We start from the raw sequence: 24,380 nt of genomic DNA, 5'->3' as shown, positions 1-24,380 counted from the left end.
TACTGCCTCACAGTCCTGGTTTGCCTAGGCTGATTTTTGCTGCTGTTCTGTGCTGAATGTTTGTATCAAACAAAAAAAAATTGCTAATGGCTGATTTTACTGTTTATTCTTTCTTGTCTCCCTGTTATTTTTCTCCTTTTGTTATTAAAAGGAAGAAGTTAACCTAGGTAGTTTGTTGTTAAATCCTCTGTATGGAACTCTTCCAGCCTTGCCATGTTGCTTTTCATAGTTAATGGCTTTTTCTTCTGTCAAGCTCAACAGCATAAACCAGTAGAGACAGGATACATCTGTCAGTAAACAAACCTGTGGGTTTTGAGAGACTGCAAGTGCAATTTACAGGGAATGACTGTGACACACGTGTTTGAAGTATTTCTTCTCTGAACCACTTGTCAGGCTGCTTCCAGGAATCAAGCCACTGATTTTCCAGGCATTCCAGACCACTGCAATCTGAATGAAATTGGCTTCATCTCTGTTTTGGAATAGGAAATTAATTTTGAAGCTAGAGTTCCTCCTCCTGACAAAGAAAACATATATTCTGTTATTTCTATCTGGTATTACTAAACATAATTAAACATCTGGGCTTGTTAAAGATAACTGTTGTTTGCTGTCTTCCTGACTGAACAGCTTTCTCATCTGTGGTTTGCCACAGAGGCATTTATCAGTGCAAGAAAACAGGTGCAGATGAGATGTCAAGAGTCCAGTTTTTCATTTTGTTGATGGCAGAAGACTCCAGAGAAGTTGTGCAATTGCCCCTCCTGGAAGTTTTCAACAGATGTGTGGCTGTGGCATTTAGGGACCCGGTTTAGTGGTGGGTGTGGCAGTGCTGGGTTAGATTCAATCATTTGAGACCTCTCCTCAACAATTCTATGATCACACAGATCTCCATGAAGATCTGCTAAATTCAGTATATTCTGATATTAAAGGACCTGTAGGTTTGGTATTTCTTCAGTCTTACAATATTTTTGCTAGTCTTGAAGCTCCGTTGTCCTTTCCTGATTCTGTTGTGGGTAGACATGCCCAGTCACGTAGGCACAGACTGCTAACTTTGTCTGATGCTCAGACATTGTTGCATTAAGGGTTTTGGAATCCAGCAGAAAATAGCTCCCCTTGCATTCCAACTGTGTCAGTGTTTTTCTTTGAGTGCTTATTAAAATGTTATTTGCTGTGCCCATCACATTGGTAGCTATTCATTCTTACCCTTACCTCTCCTTGCAGACAAAAGGAGGAAGTAGATGTTTCCTACTTCAAGCAAACATTGTCTGAAAGTGGTGAACCTTGAATAAGTAGTTCTGTTAAAGTTCAGCTATTTCTCTTGGAAAGGCAAAGATTGGGGTTAGCTTTGTCAGCCCTTGGGGCTGTTTCTGTACAATGGGATTAATACTGCGTCCAAGAAAAATTCATGTTAAGAGATATGAAGATTATTTCACAATTGCATACAAGTATTATCCACTCTAAATTTTCTGCTGTAAGTTTGGTAGTCCTTCATTCTTCTCTATCCTTAGTGCTCACTTTAGAACTGAAGTATTTGAGATGTTGTTGCAGTGCTTTGAATACAAAGATTGCATAACTAAAACATGTTGCAGGTGAAGTTTAATTTTTCTTCGCATCTTGTTTTCCAGCAAACAGCATTCATAATGAAATGTGATTTCTGTCTTAATCACTTTTTTCCAGATCTGAGTGATGAGAAAAGCTTATGCTTGTTCTGCAGATGCTTTTAGGCAGCTTGCTTGGTTTCTTTTGGAAAATGTGCTTTTATAAAACACAGGGTTGTTTTCATATTTAGAATATTGTGGTCTGTAAATATTTAGATCTTTGCATTTCATTTTCTCCTTAGAGTGTGAATGCTCAGGTGTGTAAGTACTTCAGTGACAGTCTCAGTTGCTCGTTTAAACACAGAGAAAAGCATTAGAGATTTAATGTCTTGCAATGTTTTAATGTTGTGCTTGATGTTGAGACAGCAATATCAAACACAAATGGTCTTAACAGAACTTAGTGTGTTTCCTGTAGAGAGCTTGGATTTATGAGCTTTGTGCTGTGCCTGAGCTCTGTTGTCCTCCCGTAGCCCAAAGCAGCAGCTGGAGCGACTCAGCCATCAAATGCCACTTCCACTGTTGGCTCAACAACTGCAGCTCCCACAGCAGTTGCTGCACCAATCCCTGTTGCTGCCCCTGTGCCAGCTCCTGTCCCTCCACCACCAGCACCAGATGCAGTGGCTTGTGAACCTGCACCTGTGAGTGCTCCAAAAGAGGAGAAGCCAGAAGAAAAACCACCTGAGGCACCAGCTGCTGTCAGTCCATCATCAATTGACAGGTATGAATAAGCCTCCAAAAATGGGTTCCTATTTCTGTCCATTTCTGTTGCTTCTAGTTCCAGTCATTCTCTCCATTCTATATAATTTTTCTTCTTTCTTAAGTGTAGTTTCAGTCTCTAACTCAAGTATAATTTTACTGCTTGTAAGAAGCACCCCTCATTGCTTATGCCTTTTCCTGTGGCAAATATGGTCTTGGGAATAAACCTGTGGAGTGGAGAGTTAAATGACACAAGACTTTTGTTCCTGTTAGGCATTTCAGAGTTGCTGTCATGCAAATTTCTTTTCAGACTGAGGATATTCACCTGCAATGGGGCTCTACTGCTCACAAAGCTCTTGAAGTCTTAAGAGAAGTGTGTCCTGTCTTGCTCATAAACCTCTGATTGTGTTTTAGATCATATTGGTCAGATTTGTACCCTAAGTTCTTTATTGCTGTATGAGTCTCTTAATTTCTGGAAAGAGCTTTTTCTTTGAAAATGGAGGATGTGGTATTGCTCTTAATCATGTAATGCCTTAAAGCTACCAGTTTATTTTTTCTGAATGTTCCTTGGCCCATATGCAGGTAATGGTGGGACCTGGAAAAACTTTTCAAGTCAATTCTCTACAATTGAGAAAATCAAATGGAAGTTGGAGGTTTCATCCCTGTTGTATGCTGTTGCCTTTTTTTTGCTTGCTTTAAGTTGCTTAAGTATTGCATGGGATTAAAACGTTGTTAACTGGGATTTAATGGCCCTTGAAGTGCTGCATAGCATCAAATCTTCATTTTTCATAATCTGGTTTTTAATTTGTGTGTCATTTCTGGGAATACTGGTGCACAAGACAGTATTTTTAAGTGTATTTAAACACCATCGAATACTGATTTGATGATAATGAAGCGAAACTTGGAATTGCCTAATGTCTTGAAAAACTCATCACAAATTTCTTGCACTAAATATACAAATTGATGATTTAATTTGCGTTTCTGAGAAATTAGTATCTCTTAGAAATGGAATGCAAATGGAGTTTCGTTTATAAGTCAAAGTAACTTAGTTTGTGAAAATATTAATGGGTGGGGTTTTTTCCTTTTTTTTTAATGCTCAGTTTGTCCATTAGGTTCAAAGATCAGTCTTTCGTAATGACATAGTGTTTTCTGTATTTTTAATGTACAGATTGCAGTCTTACTAAAAAAAACCTGCAGTAAGGGAGCCTCAGTGTACGTATTTAACAGGAAGGAACAAAATAATTTAGCATATACATTAAAGTTATCACCTGCCTTGATTTCAGTGAGTACTGTTTCCTTCTGATTTGCTTTAGAATTTAAATTACTAAGGCAAGATTTATTGACCCAAGGCCAGGCCAGCTGGCGTCCTGCTTTGCCTTTGATCTTTTTTTGATTGTAAATCTTACTACTGACAGATACTAGTGAAGCATTCTTGTTGGAACAAATTATTTCTTGCATAGATCTTACAGAGATCTCTGTAAGTGCCTTGTTGGATTTTTAGTGGCGTCTTCTGGAAACATTCAGATCAATCTGATGATCTTTCACTTGCTGGTAGGAGTTGCCAACTCTGGTAGCCTGATAAATGTGAGGCTCCTGCAGCTCCATGTCCTCAAGTCTATCACGTTATCAAGACTGAACATGTATTCCCAAAATATGCACACAATATGTATAAACCTGTGTGTCTGGCTGCTTAGGTCAGCTCAGGCAGGGAAAAGCCTATCACTCATGCAAGATACATTAGCCACATCCTGTTCCCCTCTGGCTGTTTAGGGCAAAGCCCACTGCTGCAAAATGAATATGTACAAAATACAAACGAAAAATACAAATTTCTGTTTTGATAGCTGGCCCTTAGTATTTGGCAAGGTTTTGGTACCTGGCATGGGGACTGCCTGAGCCCTGCAACCCTGATAATCAGATTCCCCTTGCCTGCACATGCACACACACACAGGGCTCACCCAGGAACTGGCTGCGGTCCTTGGCCTTCAGACTTCCACAGTGTCTGGTCTCAGCAGTTGCTGGCTCCACAGGTGTCTGGATCCCCCTAACTCAGAGTTCCCTGTCCCTGTGGACACTTGGAATTCCATATACACATGTGCATGTAGAATAGAGAGAGAGACACACACACACACACACCCCCCCCATGCATCATGAGAAATTTTAGAAGTAGAATTTAATAAAAAGACGGGATGGACTGGCAGTGAGGTGCAGAGCGTGGCCAGGCAAGTGTTTCTTACCTATGACTGGCCCTTTTTCTCCTCTTTTTGCTCTCTTAACCCGTGCTTTTCATCTGCATGGTGCTTTGGTGCTTTTCCTTTCCCTGCCTTTGATTCTTGCTCTAGATTTCCCCCAGAACTTTTTCCTGGCACCCCATGGTGAGTTGTACCACCCTGTAGGCTGTAATGCTCTTGAAGGAGTCCTGTTGACCCACCCTGGATGGCACCCTGAAAACAAGGGGCTGATGCTTTAATTTGCAGCCCTGGGAATGGGGCACCCTTGGCTGTGGCTGATTAAAACTGGTATTCCTCTGCCCACTGTTGCGCCTCTGTGTTCCTTGCTGTTCATGGAGGTGAGCCTTTAATCCTGTAATTTAACAACTTTGATAACTTGAGATGGAGTAATTGCAAATGTTAGCAGTTTATATTCCTGGGAAAGTAGTATACTGAGATTTTAATAAGTGCCTGCCACCGACCTCCTTGGGTCCTCATTGAGATCAAGCTGGTGACTGTGGGGAAGCAGTTAGCAAGACTGCTGTGTGCTTTTGAAAATCCACCTTGTTCTCCCACCCTTTAAAGCATTCAAGCAAGCAGATGGCTAATCCCTGAGCAGATGGGCAAGAGCCAAACTTCTGGGGGGTAGCGGGGGAAGGTTGTCCTTGTGTTAAAAATGCTAGCATTGTAAGTTTGTAAAATCTGTTCTCACTATAGGACCAAAAGAGAGCTCTTTGGAAAGCTTTGTTGGTTTTTTAGAAACAAAAGGGGCTATTAGAGTTACAGCTGCTGCTGCTTTTTTTTTTTTTTTTTTTGAAAAACAGGAAGTTTTCCAAAGTTTTGTAATTACCATTGCACTTGTCTTCGTCTTACAGTACAACAGGTGATACATCTCGATCAAATCTTTTTGAGGATGCTATAAGTGCACTTGGTAAGTGGAGAGTTTTTTTAATGTAGACATTATTTTGGTGCAGCAGAAACATGACGGATTAGCAGATGTTGACATTTCCTTCTGTATCTGTCATTGTTAAAGTTATAATCAAAGTGCTCTTCTCTAAGACCTGAAGTTGATATCTTGGAACCAGCATTGAGAACTACTTTACTGAAGAATATTTCCCTTTGTATATTTTTATGGTGTAAAAGGAAGTTCCTTGTCATCCCAGCTTTTTTTCCCCATTTGCCTTAATTTCTCTTCTAACTATTCACTTTGAAGTAGCTTGAATAGAAGACTAGATGTAAACATGTGTGTGCTTTCCACAGAGTGCAGGTCTGATAAAACGGCTGCCTTTATTATTCCCTTGTTCCAGCTTTGAAAGTACTTTGCTTTTTGACACATTTAGATTAGATAAATTCACCAGATCTGCTGCTATCTGGGCTGAGAAATGAATGCCTCCCTGTATTTACAGTCAACTTACTTTTATTCTGACAGTTTAAGTAATGTTTGTTTCTCAGTGGAATAAACAATAAAGACAATAAGAAGGTCTGCCCCATATTTATGCTGATTTGTGTACCTAGGAAATTACTAGACAAACCCACAACTCCTTACTCCTCCTGAAATTTTTGGGTTGTTTTGGATCGTAACAAATTCAGGCATAGAAATAAGAAGGAGGTGGGGTTTTTATTCTGTCTTTTGTCTTTAAATATGAAGCTGCAATTCGGTACAAAGAGTTGAACTAAGTGAAGAGTTTCAGTCTACATTTTTGTGTGGTTATGTTGGAGGCAGGTGCTGTGATTAAGCAGCCTAGGGTGATTTAGAAGCAGCAATAATGTTTTACATGAATTAGTGGTAGCTACTAGATTTGTTTAGGTCTTAGGTGTGACATACTGTTTTAGAGTGTATGATCTGAAATAGCTGATGGATACTGCAGGAGACAAAAATGTAACAGGACTGAAGGGGCTGAACTGATTGCTGCTACCAAAGGTGCTTCCTTAACACTGAATATCTCAGTGACCAAGATGAGGTCATCACAAGCATCTGTGTTAACAGTGTTGATCAGCAAGTTGAATGAAGCTGGTGGTCTTGATTCAAATCTCTTCAAAAATGGAAAAAAAAAGAAATCCCATTTCAAGACCGTCACCTCACTATCCATTTTATATGGGAGTTATTTGGTTGGTGTCTGATGGAGTAAAACCCATGTGTCCCTAACGGGTTTGGAAATAACAGGTATTGAGTGTGATTTTCTGGGTAAGCGTATTGTAAGTGTTGTCAGCTAAAAAATGTTCAAGGGCAATAGGCATGAACTCTGTGGTTCTTTTTTTGAGAAACTGTCCTGGAGGGAATTTGCTTGCACAAATTGATGGAGTATGTCTTCACAGACATAAGTTGTGATCTTACTAAGTTGGATCCTACACATACTCTAACTTGGGCTTCTCAGTTACATTGTCTGAAATTGATTGATTTTGCTTTAAAAACGGGTTGTTTTCTATGATTTGCTGCTGTTTTCAGTTAAATGCTGAAAAGTGATGAGTGATGTGGCTTCGTGTGCTGTGTGAAGATCTGCATGTCTTGCAGTTCTTGTGCAACCACATCTTTCACAGGAGCAACCTAAAATTTCTTTAGGGCATAGGACAAGATATATTGTGGGGAGTGTGATGAACTGGATTTGAGAGTTAATCCAGCTTTAAAATGTTATTTGAAAGACAAAAGCAAAGGGCAGAATCAATTCAGCCCTGACCTCAAACATTTCCACTAAGCACTAGGTACAGATAGGCCTGACTCTGTATCATGACATTGCTAGTGTGCAACTTCTGAATTATTATTCTTGATCTCACTTTGCTCAACTTGTTAACTAGTCTGTATGGAGTACATGCACCTACATTTTCAGTAATTCTGTTTTCCTCCTTTGGCTTTTAATTATGCCTTAGGTAGCAGCCAGTGCAGAGCAAGCCAGCCTTTTTGCATCTTTTTCCTCTATCAAATCTCTCATAGTGTTCTAGTCTCTGCCTTGCTTATATCGAAAAAGCAATACAGAAGTGTTCAAGTAATAACTAATTATATCAACCGGTGTTCTGTCTGCTTGGTTAGTTTCTTAGGAGTAGTAAGGGTAAACTAGTGCCGTGTCAGGAAGAATGTGAGCAGAAGTTTAGCAAAATCATTGTGTTGGGACAATTGTTGGCTTGGCTTTCTTGCTTCTTTGAAGATATATAGAAGTATATATCTTTAGAGCAATGTTTAGGTGATTTTTTTTTTTTAATGAATGAAAAAATGCAGGTAGATGTAAAATGAATGATTTTGTAGTTCTGTATGAAGACATGAAAAATTTACCATTCCCTACAATCAGGTTGGCACTATTACTTTGAAGCCCAAATAATAAATAGTCAAATTAGTCAAGGTTTTTAAATCCTTTATTTATGGATAATGCACAAGTACCCTTGGGCTAGGGCTGTTTTATTGTTTGTTCTTGAGTATACAGCCCTAAGTCATACACCCACTGATTATTTAGAAGCACACGTTAAGAAACAGGCAATGGGGTTGTATTAATGTTGGCTTGAGTTAAACACCTTCTCCCTAAGGGAATAAAACTTGATGTTTTCTTTGGTTTTTTTAATTATGACCTACTTGTCTTAACAGAGTAGCTCTTGTATTTGTTTCCTCTGGGTTTTTTTTTTTTTTTTAATTATTAATCAGTTGTTTTTTATGACTACTGTTAATTATTTAACTCTCCTGCCACTAACTTCCTAGTTGCAGAGTCAGTCAGTAGAAGGATTTCACTGAGATCAGGAATACCTTTATCCAAGGAAGGAGATGGTATTTTAATGCCTGGGTTTGTTTGTATTCTTTTTTTCCCCAGCAAGATAAACTTTAAGATTTGACCAGGTACAATGTATAATAGAATAGTTACCTTTCTTTTTAATTGTTATACCTGCTGTCTGCTTTTAAGGCAGCAAAATTAAATGGATTATGAAAAGAGATAATAATTTTCTGTACAATGAAATTAGTGTAGTGATCAGTTGCCCTTAAATTGCTCCGTATATCATATGTGTACCTTTTGTCTTGGTTGCTGCAGTTGTGGGACAGTTTTCATCCATTTTTGCTGTAAGAAGTGGGGGATTTGATGTGATGAATGTCTAGTCAAATGTTAAATTGAGTGAAATAAGAATTAAATGAGATAACTTGGTCTCCTGGACCCTCATTGAAGTCTTGAGTGACTTTCCTGGATCCAACTTTTAAATCTTCTGTCTGATTTGAGTTGGTCCACATTAAGTTGATTAAATTACTTGGATCATCATCAGCAGCAGCACGTAGCAATATATCGCAATATAATGGTCATCACTAATTGTCATCTAACAGCGGCATAGCAAAAAGTCTTTATTTGGAAAATCCGCAATGGCTAACAATTTGGCAGGCAGATTTCTGCCTTGAAAGTTTTGATTTCCAAATGTAAGCTGCAGGAGACTTCTCTTGATTACATCAGGAATTTAATATTAGCTGTGAGGATGCCCTTGACCTTAAATGAAAACTTGAAGAGAGAACATAATTTCAATTACAGGTACAGAAGTATCACCAAGTACTGCTTTTGTCAGTAGAAGTTTACATTTTCTTCATTACCCTCCACTATTTCCAATCAAATTCATAATGAAACCACTGAATGTATTTGGAATTAAAGCTACAGAACCATGGCATGTTTAATAGGAAGTACTCTTTTCGATGAACGACTGAAATTTGGGTAGAAATTACATATCCATTGAAACTTTTTTTTGTGTGTGTGTGTGATTATTTTCATCTTCTTCCCTTAAAATGGTGGTCCTGTGACTTCTAGTGACAGGTCAGTCCTATGAGAACATGGTGACTGAGATCATGTCCATGGGCTACGAGCGAGAGCAGGTGATAGCAGCGCTGAGGGCCAGCTTCAACAATCCTGACAGAGCAGTGGAGTACCTTCTGATGGTGAGCACTTACCTTGCCTACACCTTGGTCTTTCAGTTTTTGTTTCCCACGTAATACCTTTCACTTTGATTTTGGTGTTATTTTTGAACATTACTCAATCCCTGAGAGTGACATTTGCCATCTGGAAAGGTGAGATTGAAATTTTGACAGATGTGATGTGTTACAGAAAACACTGAAGTAATCCCTAACCACCTCTACCACTTCTTCGCTTTCATTTTTTGTTGACTCATATGGATTTGTATGTAAAGTATGTCCAGTTACAGTGATAGCTTTAACTGCCAATGACTGGCTCAGTGATTTTGTGTCACCTCTTAGTGACAGCATTAGTTGATTATTTGTCCTTTTGCACTAGTATCTATAACATAACATCACCATTCTTTAAGTTCCAGTTCACTGTAATAATGCACAGTGTTCTTGATACATTTTCCAAACAAAAAGGTTTGAGAGGTTGTTTTTTTTGGTTTTTTTTTTGAACTGTGCTTAATTTAACTGGTGTTTTCATTTCAGCAGTGTTTTAGAGAAGAAGCAATTTTCATTTGATAAATAAAGCTTGAAGGGTTAAACAAACCTCATTGGCATGAGACGAAATAGAAGAGTAATGTCACTTTAATGAAAACCCTGTGAGTTTTTCTGGGGCTTTGTGGATTGTTTCTCATTGTATACCTTAATCTGACAGTTGAATTGTAACCACCATAGAATTTGTCTATGATTTTGTTGCTTAGTCAGTATTTCCAGTGCATTTAATTTTCACTCTGGCACACCACTTTTTCCCTGATGAGGTTTTTCCTTTTAGGAGATCTGAACTTTATTAAAATCTGGCAACCAGATATCTTGACCTAATCCTTGCAAAATACATGTGGGTTGAACTTCTGATTGATTGATAAGAAATCTGGCATCTTTACCCTCCAGTTATAAAACTTCAATTTTGTTAATGAAGTTTTCCTTCAGTAGTTACAACTACAAGTCGCTGGCATGCTTCCCACTTACATTAGTGTTCCCAAGACTTTGTAATCTTCAGATTTTAAACTGACAACACATATTTTGAGTACAAGAATGTAAAAAGTTCAATTCCCAGCTACCATTAGGTGAAGCAAGGGTGAATGCAGTAACTCCCAAGTCTGTCATAAGTCTGCAGGCTCAAACATTTGTTTTTCATGCTGTCAAAATGTTGGTTTTACTGTTCATCTAGTCTGTAAATACACCATGAATTCAGTGCCTCCTGTGAGTGTTGGGCCTGCTGTGTGTGTGGCAGTCCTACACAGCATGCAATTCTTGTGCACTCAGTCTGGCATTTCCCTCCTCTAGCTTATTTCTCTTCAGGAACTCCAGAATAGACATAGAGTATCCCTGTGATGGAGTTACATGTCACATCTGCCAAATACATTGATTGGTATGAGGAGTTCATTTCCAGTCCTTCAGAAGACCCTGTATATAAAAAGGGGTCCTGTTATATAAGATGTCCCTTTATGTTTCGTGTTATCCTTCACTGGAAATACCTTTTCTTCTTCTTCTTCCTTCTGGAAGAGGGAGTAGGGAGGAATGGTCTTGCTCTTGGAGACCATACTAGATGTCAGACTTTTTGTTGTCCTTCTAGAACAATCCTTGTTCTGTAAATGGTCTTTCTAACTATTCTGGGTTTGCCGTGGTCTGAAGATGTTCCTTACTCTCCTGCTGCATCAAAAAAGGTTATTTTTAGTTACTGTTGATCTGATCTGTTGGTGACAGTGTTCTTTGACCTTCTCTCTACATTACCTGCCTCCAAACTATCATCAGCACTATCTTTTATATGATCTGCAGATTAGGATTAGGATGTTGAGATCTGTAAGTGTTTGAAGAACCAGTACACCAAAGGTACCTGTAAGGTGTTGGAAAGGAGTTAAACTGTAATTAAAGCACAGCTGTTCCTCAGATGAGCCCTGAAGATTCTACTTGTTGTCCATGGTTCAGATGGCAAGTTCTTCAGTTTTCATGGCTTCATCATTCAAGATGTAGGTGTGATCCTGTGTCCATGAACTGTGGTCATGGAAGGAGGTCTCAGTTGCAAAAGATGCTCTTTATTTTTCTAAGCCCCAGACTTTGGAGGCATTTACTTTCAGATCTTCCTTTGAGCCAAGGATTTCCTAACTCCTAAATAGGAAGGAGTTCTGTCATCTCTTTAATAACCAGCCTCTTAGTTTGGATATTTTTAGGAAACGTTTCCTTAGTGTGAGTATAGTCAGACACTGAACATAATTCCTAGAGAGGTGGTCAATGTCCTGTGCCTGTCAGTATTTCAGAGGCATTTGGACAATGCCCTTTGCAGGCTTTAACTTTTGGTCAGCCATGAATTGGTTGGTCAGTGGGACTAGATGATCACTGTAAGTACCTCCCAGCTGGAACTATTTTGTTCTCTATTCTGTGCAGAAGCTGGACCTGATATGATTATTGCCCTGCGGAGAGCAATGTCAGCTAAAAACCACTGTACTGCTCCGTTAAACAGTAAACAATTGTTTCATCCACCATAAGGCAACAGTGGCCTTTTTTTGCTGTCCAAGCAGTGTTTGCATTCAGAATGACTTGTGTGTGGTTTAATACCATGCTTTATTTTGTTGTGTAGCTGTGTGAACAAGGTCCACATGCCTCACTGGCATTGTCTGATTACAACTGTACACAGTCTCTATTATCTGGAGGGTGATACTTCAAGCTTGCATGCAAGAGTTAAGATGATGTTCAAGATGACAAATAATTTCTAAGTAAATTTGTTTGAACGAGTTTACATAGTCCTTCCATTTAAGAGCAAACTTAAAAGTTTAAACAAGCACATGTTGTTTGATCTGGACACAGATTGCAGTGATGACATATGCCTGTGAATAGGTGAAATCAACTAGTAATTTCATAAGAGTAACCCAAGTTGTTACATTATACTTGCTTTGCCAGAAATTATTTTTTTATGGGAAAGCTATTTAATCAGTGCTCTGTAAGCCACTGATAAGGGAGTGTTGCCTCAGAATTATACCATGAATGGAATTCTTCTCCCCCTCAGTGGAGGGAGGGATGTGTAGCAAGCTTACTGAGCCATGTGAAGGTAATGAAGTGTGTGACAGGGAAATCCTGCATTTATTCCCCTGAGTGGCTTAAACATGCAGTTGATGATTAGGTGATTTATATCTTGATGTGATTCTTAATAAACAGGTAAGGCAAAGCATTGCTTGGAGCACTGTCCAGTTCTCCCTTTCTAGATGTGTGCTCTATATTAGCTGCATATTTGTCCTTTTTGTTCAGGTGTAATGATGAACATACCGTGTGAAGATCATGTTACAGCAGGACTTTTAATCTACATTACCTACCAGTGATTTTTATGGTAGGCTTGACAAACCTCTTCATTGTCTGGTTACCCTGTAGTTCTGTACTATTTCCACCCACCCAGTTCCTTCTGTTCTGTGGTTCCCAAACAGAAGGGTGACTTTCGTTTGGATAACTTCTCTGGGCTGTTCCAACAGGGCCTGTTGTACTATTCGTGGTGTCTCTCCCATGACTAAGTTTCCAGGCTTCAGGGATGTAGTGGTTTGGTTCAAAATACCCATTACTTACTTAACTCTTTAACTAAAACCCAAACTATGCTAAACCATGACAAGAGAGATAGATTGAAAGGACAAACTTGGTGCAGGAGTTCAGTGACAGTGAGGAAGGCAGGGTTAGGGTAGGAAGCTTGAAGGATTTCCATGCAGGTGAAAAGTAGTACAGTGAGGTATCATGGTTGTGTAACCTACATTCTAGTTTATTATAATACTGTGGTTTAGCTTTGTCCATTCCTGCCTCCATAGCAATCAGTTCCTATACAAAGTTGCTTGCAGATAGAAAATAAACAAAAGGCAAGTTAACTTTTTTTTTTAAACTGCTAAAGCTGGGTGACATACAGACCTTTTCACTTTTAACATACAGTAAATGACAGCTTTTCATTGAGGAAAGAGGTCCCAAGAGCTGTGTTCTTGTATCTCTTCTCAGTTTCTTGCCAGTTGTATGGCATTGTTAATCTTAGTTAGTATTTTGTACTGCAATTTGTTGCTGTAGTGTCATTTCTTTTGCATAACAGTATAACATATTGTAACAGTATATTTAACTTTTTCACTCATATCAAATATCTTCAAACAGGATTCAAAGGAAGTATTTTTTGTCAGGCGAAGTGTGTTTTAAAGTGATGCAGTGCATGCTTTACTGTCTTTCTATAAAAACCACAAGTTTTTCCTGCCAAAAGATAAAATTAATCTTTTCACGGTGTTCTCTGTCAGTTGTAAATGCATAACTCACAGGATCTTGCCTTGTATTTGCAGTGAAAGCATTAAGGTTGTTTGTTTTTTTTTTTTTTTCCTTCATTCTGAAACCCGAATACTGCATGTAGTTGAAACATTTCTGTGGGTAATGATGTGATCTGTGGCTTTAGGGTATACCTGGAGATAATCAGGCTGTGGCTGAACCCCCTCAACCACCAAGCACTGGTGCATCTCAGTCTTCAGCAGTGGCAGCAGCAGTAGCAACTATACCCACGACTGCTAGCTCACTAGGAGGTAAGAAAGGCTGTGTTTGAGAAGGTATGATAAACAATGTGCACTTAATCTCTTTTCCAGTCAGTTTTAAGTTCCAGGTGCTTGTGGGCTGCTCAAAGGGAATTGGATAAGAGCTGTTAACATGGAAATTCCAGGTGTGGTACTTTCTTGGAACAAGTGGCTTGTTGTATGTCATGTGCAATGAAGCATGAGTTTTCCAAAAATGCAGTGAACTTGCACAATTTCTTTAATTCAGTGTTCTGAACTTAAGTGCAAGAGCACAGATATGGTTGGGTGTTTTCTCTCACTTAACCTCTGGCTTTCTACTCCGTGACTGATTGGGCACTGTCCACTGTGGCTATATTAATATATTTACCACACAGAAGTTCGAATATTAAGGGAGAAACCTGAAATTAGGCCATGAAGTGTAGCACTGGAGAGACCTATAAATGACCTAGGACTCTTCGCTCAGCAGTGCAGCACTTTGACAGTGGTTGGTGCCTGCTGAAGAGAAGGGTATTTATCAGGTATTTATCTCCCTCTTAAAGGGAGATAGATAAATACATGAAAGGAGCCTAATGAAGGAGTAGGAAGGGTCTGTCTTAGGCTGTGGCAGAAATGGTGCTCAAGATACAAATTCTGATAAGAGGCCAGAGTGTTAAACATGCATTTAGTAGTTGCAGGCACACATGACATGATCCATGAAGAGAGAATGGGGGGAGGGATATTTCGGAGCAGTTCAGACACTGCTGTGTTCACTTCAGTAACTAACAGTGTGGGATGTTTGGGAAGACAAGACTCCCTGGAGAACTGACCTGTGGTAGGAGGTGGAGAGCTCTGGTGTAGATGCAGAGATGAGACGGTGGGTTGGGTAGATGTGTCTGAGATTAACCAGAGAGGAGACATACAGAGGAAAGTGTTGGAGATAAGGACCAGGCTGTTGGATCTTAAGAGAAGACTGGGTGAAATGGGAACGCCTTGTTTAACCTTAGAATAAAGAAGTTTTGCTTAAAGCTAGAGTTACTGTGAGGAAGCAAATTCTTCTATGCTTCAGTGAGGGGTGTGCTATTCACTTGCATGTCCTGTTTCTATCTACAGTTACAGTGTAGGTATGTATTTTATTAAGATTCTTAGTAACTTTAAAAAAAAAAGTGTTACTTCCCTGATTTTTTTTTTTTTCTCAGGGCATCCACTTGAGTTTTTGCGAAATCAGCCTCAGTTCCAGCAGATGAGACAAATTATCCAGCAAAATCCTTCTCTGTTGCCGGCATTGCTACAGCAGATTGGACGGGAAAACCCCCAACTACTGCAGGTGGATCTTAAAAGAAGAAAATAATGCTTGATAATTGTGATTTACCTTTACAAGAGAGTCACATGTTGATGTTGTCTGGGATATGTTACTAGCAGTTACAACATTCTATTGCTGGCTTTTCAGCAGTTGTTGCTGTACAGAATGTATTTTCTATGATATTAGATACAAATTTGAGACTTCATAAAAGGTGCAAAGGGGGTGAGGAAGAGGAAGGGATCACTGCAGTTGAATTGAAACATAAAAATTGTGTTTCTTATGGTTAGACGGAATAATTTTTTTCTCTGTGCACTTTTTGCACATTCCTTTGACTTCTTAATTCTCTGAAAATAAATATTTTTACTTGTCTGTTGGCAGGCTTAAAGATGAGTTATTTAAATCTATGTGTTTCTTTTTCTGTCCTGTGCTTCACAGCAAATAAGCCAGCACCAGGAACATTTTATTCATATGTTGAACGAGCCAGTTCTAGAGTCTCGCCAAGGTTTAAGTGGCAGTGATGATGGTGCCAGCACTGGAGGAATAGGAGATGCTGGGAATGCTCATATGAACTACATTCAAGTAACACCTCAGGAAAAAGAAGCTATAGAAAGGGTGAGCCTTTCTTCTTTGAAATTTTCCTTTCTTCTTTGAAATTCTTGTTGCTGTAGGGTGTTGACTCCAGTGCATGCTTAAGACACACTTAACTTAAGCTTTGTTTAGCTCAGTAGTTCTGCATAATATTTGATGTTTTCCTACTTGGCATTTCGTAGCTCTTGTAGCCTTGTTTCAAATCATACCTCTTCTTGCTTTATAGCAATTGAGTCTAAAATACCTTAAATCTGTCTTACCGAGAAGAGGCAGAGCGTTTTAAGTGATCAGAGACCATCTTGTGATAATTGATGACAGAATGGATTTCCCTCGGGAATTACTCGGAAAGTAATTCCTCTTGCAAAAGCCTCAGCCAGCACTGTTCTAGATCATGCCATGACAGGTTTCCAGATACAAAGGTCTGGCTGCATGAGCACTCTTTGCAGTGTTGGAAAGTAAGAACAGTCATAGTTGAGTAGATTAGTTGGAGTCAAAACTTTACCCAGCTGTTTGTCTGTCCATGAGAATTAGTTAGTTACAGTTTTCTAAAAGTACTGGTAAGCATGAAAATATACTCTGGGGTGATATATTGCATTCATAAACACTACTGTGTAACTGACTAAATTTGCCTGGATGGCAATGCCCCTGAGATTTTTCTCAGGACAAACTGCAAGACTTTTGTCATACTGTGGTAGTGGTTTTGTACCCCAAAGACAGTGTTTTTTCAGCTGGCAAAACAAAAGTTCATGTAAGGATCATCAGGATACCTATTTGAGTATCGGTATTCAGTCCTCTAGAACTTGAGGAAATTGGCAATTAGTAAAATTAGTCTAATAAAATTATTTGTCCATGTACTTCTTCACAGGCCATCTTCTCTAGTCTGCTGCATTTCCTTTTAAAGCCATTTTATGCAGTAGAGCTTTATTAGCTCTGCGGTCTCTTCTAAAACCAAGCAGAGATCCATACGCTTCTTTCTCTTCCTGTGAAAGACAAACCTCAAAATTTAAGTGTCTTAGTATTGCAGCTGATGCTTTCATGCTGTTTGTGAGCCTGAAATAAAATCCAAGACTGACTGGTGAGGGATAATAGGACACAGTTTCTCACAGTTATTTGATCTGCCCCATACATGAAATGGCTTGCAGGTGCTGTGAGGATTTTAAGAAAATCTTGAAATAGTGAAGTGTACTTGCCTTTGGCTAAAACAAGGATTCAATTTCTGAGTGCCCCTAAGTGCTGGCTAAGCCCTTGGCACAGTAATAAGTTCTTCTCTGGTGTTCTCATACCCTGTTGTCACTGTGTTCCAGACTTTAATTAATTCCTTGACTTATGAAAACCAGATTGCTCTGAGTTTACTTGTCTTGGCTGCAGTGCGTAGTTAATTTTTTTAAGATAAACAATTGAAAATATGGCTTAATGTGACATGCTGGACAAGCTACTAAAGATCACAGGCTGGGAGCTTTTGTTCCAGGCAGTTTTTGTTAAAAGTGCTTTGGAACTTTGTATAATTGTTTAAAATGAGCATTGTTTTGAAGTCGGGGTTTTTTTTCTGCAGCAGTGCAATGTGCTGTTACTCCTTGACAATACTGTGACCCAGCTCTGTTTTAGACATACTGGGTCACTAAAGAAGTGACAATTTTTTATGGTGCTTCATTAGACTTAATCAAATCACCTTTTCAAGTGAGGATCCTCTTTACTAAAGCACCTTATTTTTCACTCAGTAAAGTCTGCGTTGAACTGGGCAGCAATGTTATTTCCAAGAAGGCAGTAATTGCTTAAGGGACATCTTGAGACACTAGACATAGAAAGAAGCCTAACATACAAAATGCACTTCCTAAATATGTTTCTTTTCTTCAGTTAAAGGCATTAGGATTTCCTGAAGGACTTGTGATACAGGCGTATTTTGCCTGTGAGAAGAATGAAAACCTGGCTGCCAACTTTCTTCTACAGCAGAACTTCGATGAAGACTGAGAGAATTTTTTTTTTTCTATTTCACACCTCACACCAGTGCATTACACTAACTTTGTTCACTGGATTGTCTAGGATATTTGGGCTTACATTCATAATGCTTGGTGTATGGCATAATAGGGAGTGGGTGGAAGGGAGAACATAGGAAACAAAGCAAAGAAAGCAACAAGTTTTAAATGTCTGTTTTAAGTTAGCAGATGCAGAAAATCGCACAGTGTAAAAAAAAAAAAAATATACAACCAAAAAATCAGCTTCTGCAGATAATTAGTTCCTTCTATAAACTGTAGGTTAACTTTTTCTAGGTTTTAACTCTTACTGTACTAGTTCCAGAAATGTAGTGTAATGCACTGCTTCATGTTCCTTTCCACTTAGTATTGACATTGGAAGTAGCCTGTGCTACGTAGATTTTACAGTCTGTATTTCATGGCAACACTGGATAGCAGCTTTGTGAAATCTAAAAGATCTGAGCAAATGTAATCCTGAATGCCAAAATAGGGGTATTCGGGTTTTTTTCTTCAGCTGTGTTAAAGTAGTGCAAGAAACACAGTATTTTTGTCTAATGCTGAATTAGAACAGTGTTGGCTTTCTTCTTTTTATCAAATGAAAACCCATTACATTTAAAAGTGTTCTGATTATTGAGAAACACCACCCCCTCCTTTGTCCCCCTGAAATGATCCGAGAAGCTATATACATACAGAAAAAAATTATTATCCTGTTTACATATTTTCTCTTTGGGAAAAAAAAAATTATAGATATCTAATTACTGTTCTCTTAATGTTATCTTGCAGTAAAAGTTTTAAAAGCAATAGATTGCATGTTTGGTTTTGTTATATGCACTCTAGTGAATTGAATATTCTTTTTCTGCCAGCAAACAAAATGCAAGCTTCATTTTTGTCTGCTGCAATGAGACTTTATCAAATCAAATTTCACCTTCCCAACTTTGTTGAACCAGCTTTTATAGTATAGCTATTAAGTGTTCTGTTGCTCTTGAGTAGATTGTAGTGTTCAAGCTATTTCTGTTAAGTAAGGACTTTTGGGGATTTATTCACTTTATAAGGAAGAGAAGTTCAAAACTTGAGATATCAAGCAAACTATCAATTTATTCCAACGTAAAAAAAATTGACACTCGAAACTTTCTATTGAAAGTAAGTTCTGGTTACAGAGTTTTGAATCTTACTTCTTCATACCTACTTACCATTTATTTTGTTTAGTCATCATAAAATGTTAACCATTTTTTTGTTTGTTTGTTTGTTTTTTGTAATACACGTTTGCTTTTAGAGGTAATTTTGCCCATCATTGCAATACTAGGAATAAAAACAAATGCAAATTTAATCTAAAGCTGTTCTGTGCAACGTTACCTGAACACAACATGGGGATAGTTTGATTTTTCTACTGTTGTAGTCCAATTTACCTGGATTACAAGTTTACCTCTACAGTAACCAGGAAAAATCTTATTAGTGGTACAGCACTGAACTCCTGTACAACATAATGATATTAATGATTTTAATGATTTAGTGGTACAACTAAAAAATTGTTTTCTGCTGAGTTTGTTTATCAGTGGATTAACTACTATTTAAGCTCAAAGTACAAGTCAAGTGTCTTGAAAAAAGAGCTAAAAAGACTGAAACATTTGTATTTTGTTTCTTCATTGATTGGCCATAGTCTGTAAAAATATTATCTGCACAAAACAATGTAATGAATTAAAGCCTTTTACTTTTTTTTTTCTATTCTTATACATCTGTGATATTTTTCCAGATAGTGTGTATTTTAATTATTCAGATTTTATCCTTTTAAAATTTCTTAGGTGTATGTCATCTAAGTGATCAGTAGCACAACCCAAATCTATCAGTAGGAGATGTGATACTGCTAAATAGGAAATAAGTCTTTCATAATGTTTTCATTTTAGAGAAGTTAACATTAATAATACCTGAGTCAGCTAGCAGACTTCATATAAACAGGATTCTCAGTTTATCTATGAACTGAGAGATGGATTTTGATCTAACACTGCACGCCAAAAGGGGCTGTTTGTTATCTGTAAAAGGATCAGCTGTCAGGTACTTGAAAAACACCAAATTGATACAAGGACTTCTTGAATGTACTTTTACTACATAGCTAATACCTAACTAAGACAAAAGCTTTTAGTTTGTGGGAGTCTTCTGTACTGATCAAACTGCTATGAGAAATAACCATTCCTTCTTTGCGAGGGTGGAGAGTAAAGCAAGAATGTCTGGGTGTTTCAGTCCACTCCCTCCAATTTTGATTTTGAAATGTTTACTTATTATAAATGTATTTGAATTAAAGTCTGTTGAGCTTGTTCTTTGTACAAAAAAAAAAAAAAAAGCTAATAGCTTTGTTCATTTGTAACTTTGTATGCTGAGTGACTGAGGGATTTATGGCTGCTGTGTTTGAAGCCTTACTAGTCATGCTGTTCCCGTTTTTCCAGCAGTGAAACAGTGTTTTTGTGACTTCTGATGAACAACAGGTGTCTGACCTTACATGCTAGCAAAAACTGTTACCTGTCCAATAGCGGGATACTTGCCAGGGAGAATCGTGTCTCTCTTTGTAGTAGCTGCCAAAAGGGAAGAATACGTGGAATTCATGTGGTGTTGAGGAGGTGTGACCTGAGCAAGCTGCCTAGGTATGTTGTGCCTCGTTTTCTACCAAGTACTACCGGGAGTTGTCTGCACAGAGTGCTCCTCAGCTTCTCTGCTGCAGATCTCTTAGGGATTTGGGGATCAGTTTCCTCAGGGCTTTCTGAACAGTAGCTAAGAAAATAAAGTATTTCTTCCTAAGTTTTGGTACTGTAGTCCTTACCTTTGTTGTAAAACTTCTGAATATCTGCTTAGACAAAAGCTATTTATGATGCACTTTTAATTGGGATTAAAAAGTTACTCTGAAGTCATATTAATTCTGTAGTTGTCTGTTCTTCAGTCCTCTGTACCAGCTGCATTTTAATGCTGTGGTTCATTTACCTCGCCCAGAGTTGCCTGATGAGTCCAGCTAAAACCCAAGCAATTTGACTGATTAAATGCCCTGTTCTTACCCCACACTAACAGAACTTTGTAGGAATGTGAGATTAATCACTCCTGAAATCAAACTGTGGCACTCTGATTTTGGAGTGCTGGGTTGAGCTTCACTTCAAGAACGTGCATGAATGAATGAGAGAGACACAAAGCCAAGTCCTCAAGTAATGTATGCAGATCTGTCACCCATGGTTTCATTAAGTATTTCATTTAGTTTTTAGAGAGTTTTGGAGGCAGCCACATTATTTTTTTTTTCCTGATTTCTCTTAAGTCCAGTTCTGTGCACAAAACTAACCTAAAATTTCTGCACTTGAAAATACTCTCTAGTTCAATGGAAACAGTAAGGTGGGAGTGGGGAAAACATCTTTGTCAGTAATATCTTTAGTTCTTCCTTGCCTGTTTTGGGATGCCAACATTATTCAGCACACTGTCCTTTGAAAACATTATTTTGACATGATTCTATGCGCAACTATGGTTATGAAGTCACAATTTATAAAATTTTGTGGCTTCAGTAAACCATCCAAAGAAGTAGGCTTATTCCACCTGTGATTAAATGATGTATGGGAAAAGTTTAATTATTTGATCACCACAAAATGCATGACTGATCAATGCTGCTGGTGCCTGTATCTACAGACTGTAGCTGATGTTCCTGACTTCTAACTGTCCAGTGCCATTGCTGTATTTATATATTTCTCCACAGAATAAATGACCTGTGAGGAGGGGGGCCTGGGGGGAAAGGGTTGTGAAACTTCGTGGTTCTTGTCAGAACTCAACTTCTTTCCTCCTAGGCAAAAGAAATAAACACACACAATTTAACTCCAGTTCTAATTAAAGCACATTTTCATGAAGACACCAGCATCTCTGGCATTTTCTATCCAAACTGCAGTGAAACTAATAAGTATGTGCTCTTCAATAATGGTAGCAGTCTGGAATAACTAATAGTGGTAGAGTCTGAAGATCCTTCCCTCCACTTCATGCCTTTGCTTTGGCATTTTCCTTTGTGAGCTCTTACAAAGCAGCATCTGCTGTCTGCTTCCATTTGCTGAAAGTGTGGTAATAAAGACAGTCCTTATGGTTTTGTGTTGTGCGTGGCTCATGCAGTTGTGCCTTAGAGACCTGGAGTGCAAAGTGTCTTTCAAAATAGGTATCCTTCTATTTTTATATATGGCTCCACACATTAATACGAATTCTCTGCGGTGCTGAGGGCAAGGAGCAACATCCTTGAGATTCTTGTTGCCTGAGATAAGAGATTTTAGCTGTGATAGACGAGGAGTAACCAGATACACCAGCAGGCAGCTGTTTGCCATCCCAGGGGAAGGGTTGGTTGCTGTCCTTGTAATGCGAAGCATTTGACTTCAAATGTGCAGCAGCCAAAGGTGAAAAAATAAGGCAATGTCTCCCACATGTCTGTGTGGCTGTATCTGTAGAATTGTTCAAAGTCTTGTCAAAGTCAGACACATATTTTTAATTATATCTTTGAATTAAGCATGTTTATTCCCACCCCCACTCTCATGTCTTTACTCTAAATCTCCTTTTTTTTTTTCCCTCCTTTCTTTTCATTATTGAAGAAATCATGCCAGCTGCAAAGGGAGCACTCCCAGCTTCTGTTTGAGGATGGAGGAACAGGATTTCAGAATAGGAAAAGGGGCAGGAAACAGTCTTCAGGGTGGGATATGAAACAGGACAATGAAAGTGCTGAACACCTGGGATAGAGATCTCTGTAGGAAGGTTGAGGTGAGGAGTCTGGACCTGGAACTGGCAATGTGTGTGAAAGGAAATGCCTGGGAGAGTTACAAGTGCGATGAGGGAAGAGTGGAGCGGTGTGACAGGGCCAAATGGGAAGTCAGAATGAGCAAACCTTTGGTGTGACTCTGGATGTATAAATGAGAGATGGATGGAGTATTTGGGAACAGAACTAACATTCATCTATAAGGAGACTTCAAAGACAAAAAAATTATGTGTTTCTTTTTATCCAATAGCTTTTTGTGTAGTGCTTTGGTTCTAAAACCAGTTCTGAGGGAGATGACTAAGAGGTTACAAAACAATGAGGGCAGTAAAAAGAAACAAACCAGTTTGGTCCTTGGCATATTCCTCAGAGACACCACACACCACTCTTGGGTAGTCTCACTGCACAGAGGTCCTCCTGCTGAAAGGTGGAGAGAAGAAAAAATAACTTGATTTTTACTTCTATGAGTCTCTGTGTTGCTTTAAGTGAGAGAAATGAGTGATCTGCCTAAAGCATGCATTTCATATTAATAAATGTGCTGCTTGCTTCCCCTGTCTCCATGTTGAAGTATCAAATTTCCCTTTGGCAAAGGGCAGGATTGTGCAGGACACTCTTGGAGCAATGCTGCAGAGTCCGTTTGGACAACTGTTCCTGATGGGTTTGTGCCTTTTGAGCATGAATGTAATTTGTGATCCATGAGTGTCCTAAAATCTGAACTGTGACCTGTGGAAAGCTGGAAAAACCTGGGAACACTCAATCTTGGAAGAGCAGCAGGGTTAAGATGAGAAGCTACTGGAACATATTAAATGTGACTATAACTCAATAAAACTGTAATTTTTCAGCTGCAGTAAGAAATTGTTGCTAAATGCATTCAATAGCCTTATTTTTCACATTTCACAGAATTTGCAGTAAGTGGCTCTCTGGTACACCAACAAAAAGGCGACAGAATACACTAAAAGCCATTTTCTAAATCTAGTTGAACTGCACCTACGTTGCCTTCAAAATCTCTGGCAAATGGTCATTCCTGAAGCGCTGGACCTCAGTTTGCCATGAAGAAGGGTGATTTTTTTTCACCGGCAGGGGCAGCAGGATGGAGAGCTGTTACTTCCGAAATTAACTCTTTGCTGTGGCCACCTGTGGGAGAGGCTTGTAAATTCATCCACGGCTCCTGGCCAAGAGGCAGCCTTGTGATCCCAGCTCAGAATTCCCTTTACTCCAGGGTGGTTGGAAAGGACCAGTTGCTTTCCAGATTTATCAAAGTGCAGGTGAGGAGAACAGACAGGATCACTGATTAAGTGGTAGGACCGTAGCCAGTTTTTTGGGAAGAGTGATATAATTTAAGCATTCTGATGCAAAATGAGGCTGGGAGTTGAAGCTGTGCATTTGATTCACGCGGTGTTCACGCTGTCAGGCAGCAGATGTAAACTGGTGTTTTTAGAGGAGAGGAACACCCTTTTGGAAGGTGGGATGGCAAGAAAAATAGGTTTGCCTTAATGGGGCTGCTTCTAGTGCAGAATTCAGCCATTTTTATGTTTAGATTTTGAAACTGAAGCTACTGATGCTACGGTTTTGTTTCCTTGCTGCACTGCTGAAGCTTGTGGTGTCTTCAGAATGCTGTGTTACTCCTTAATAAGCCTTATCATGCCGTAATAATACCTTGTGAATGCCTCAGATGTAAGCGATTAGACCTGTGCTTACATAAATAGGTGTCTCAGTGGTAAGAGGTTATTTGCATGATTGTGGTTTGTAGGTGGAGGAGCTGCAAGCCTGTCATCAGATTACTCGTTCCAGCTGAAAAAAAGCTCTCTGGGTGGCTGTCACATCATCATCATACCTTGCATGGAACAATTAGTGTTATTTTGCAAGGGAGTGGATTTTTGTCCC

At 38.9% G+C, this 24,380-nt stretch overlaps 1 protein-coding gene across 3 annotated transcripts in view; it reads left to right on the top strand.

The window, feature by feature from the left end:
* The window catches only part of RAD23B (RAD23 homolog B, nucleotide excision repair protein), a 37,675-nt gene extending 17,026 nt beyond the window's left edge, over positions 1 to 20,649 (top strand). For all 3 annotated transcript variants that reach the window (XM_042028131.1, XM_042028128.1, XM_042028130.1), the window contains 7 exons: positions 2,063 to 2,310; positions 5,371 to 5,426; positions 9,256 to 9,383; positions 13,804 to 13,927; positions 15,091 to 15,218; positions 15,630 to 15,806; positions 17,637 to 20,649. In XM_042028131.1, coding sequence (XP_041884065.1) covers positions 2,063 to 2,310; positions 5,371 to 5,426; positions 9,256 to 9,383; positions 13,804 to 13,927; positions 15,091 to 15,218; positions 15,630 to 15,806; positions 17,637 to 17,750 — 975 coding nt within the window. In that variant the 3' untranslated portion in view covers positions 17,751 to 20,649. The remainder of the gene's footprint in view (positions 1 to 2,062; positions 2,311 to 5,370; positions 5,427 to 9,255; positions 9,384 to 13,803; positions 13,928 to 15,090; positions 15,219 to 15,629; positions 15,807 to 17,636) is intronic.
* Positions 20,650 to 24,380: the final 3,731 nt, after the last annotated feature.

This window comes from Corvus kubaryi, unplaced genomic scaffold (assembly GCF_017639235.1).
Source record: "Corvus kubaryi isolate FWS band 111438036 unplaced genomic scaffold, C.kubaryi_AGA036_p1.0 37302, whole genome shotgun sequence".
Classification (NCBI taxonomy): domain Eukaryota; kingdom Metazoa; phylum Chordata; class Aves; order Passeriformes; family Corvidae; genus Corvus; species Corvus kubaryi.
This window is presented reverse-complemented; position numbering and strand designations above follow the sequence as displayed.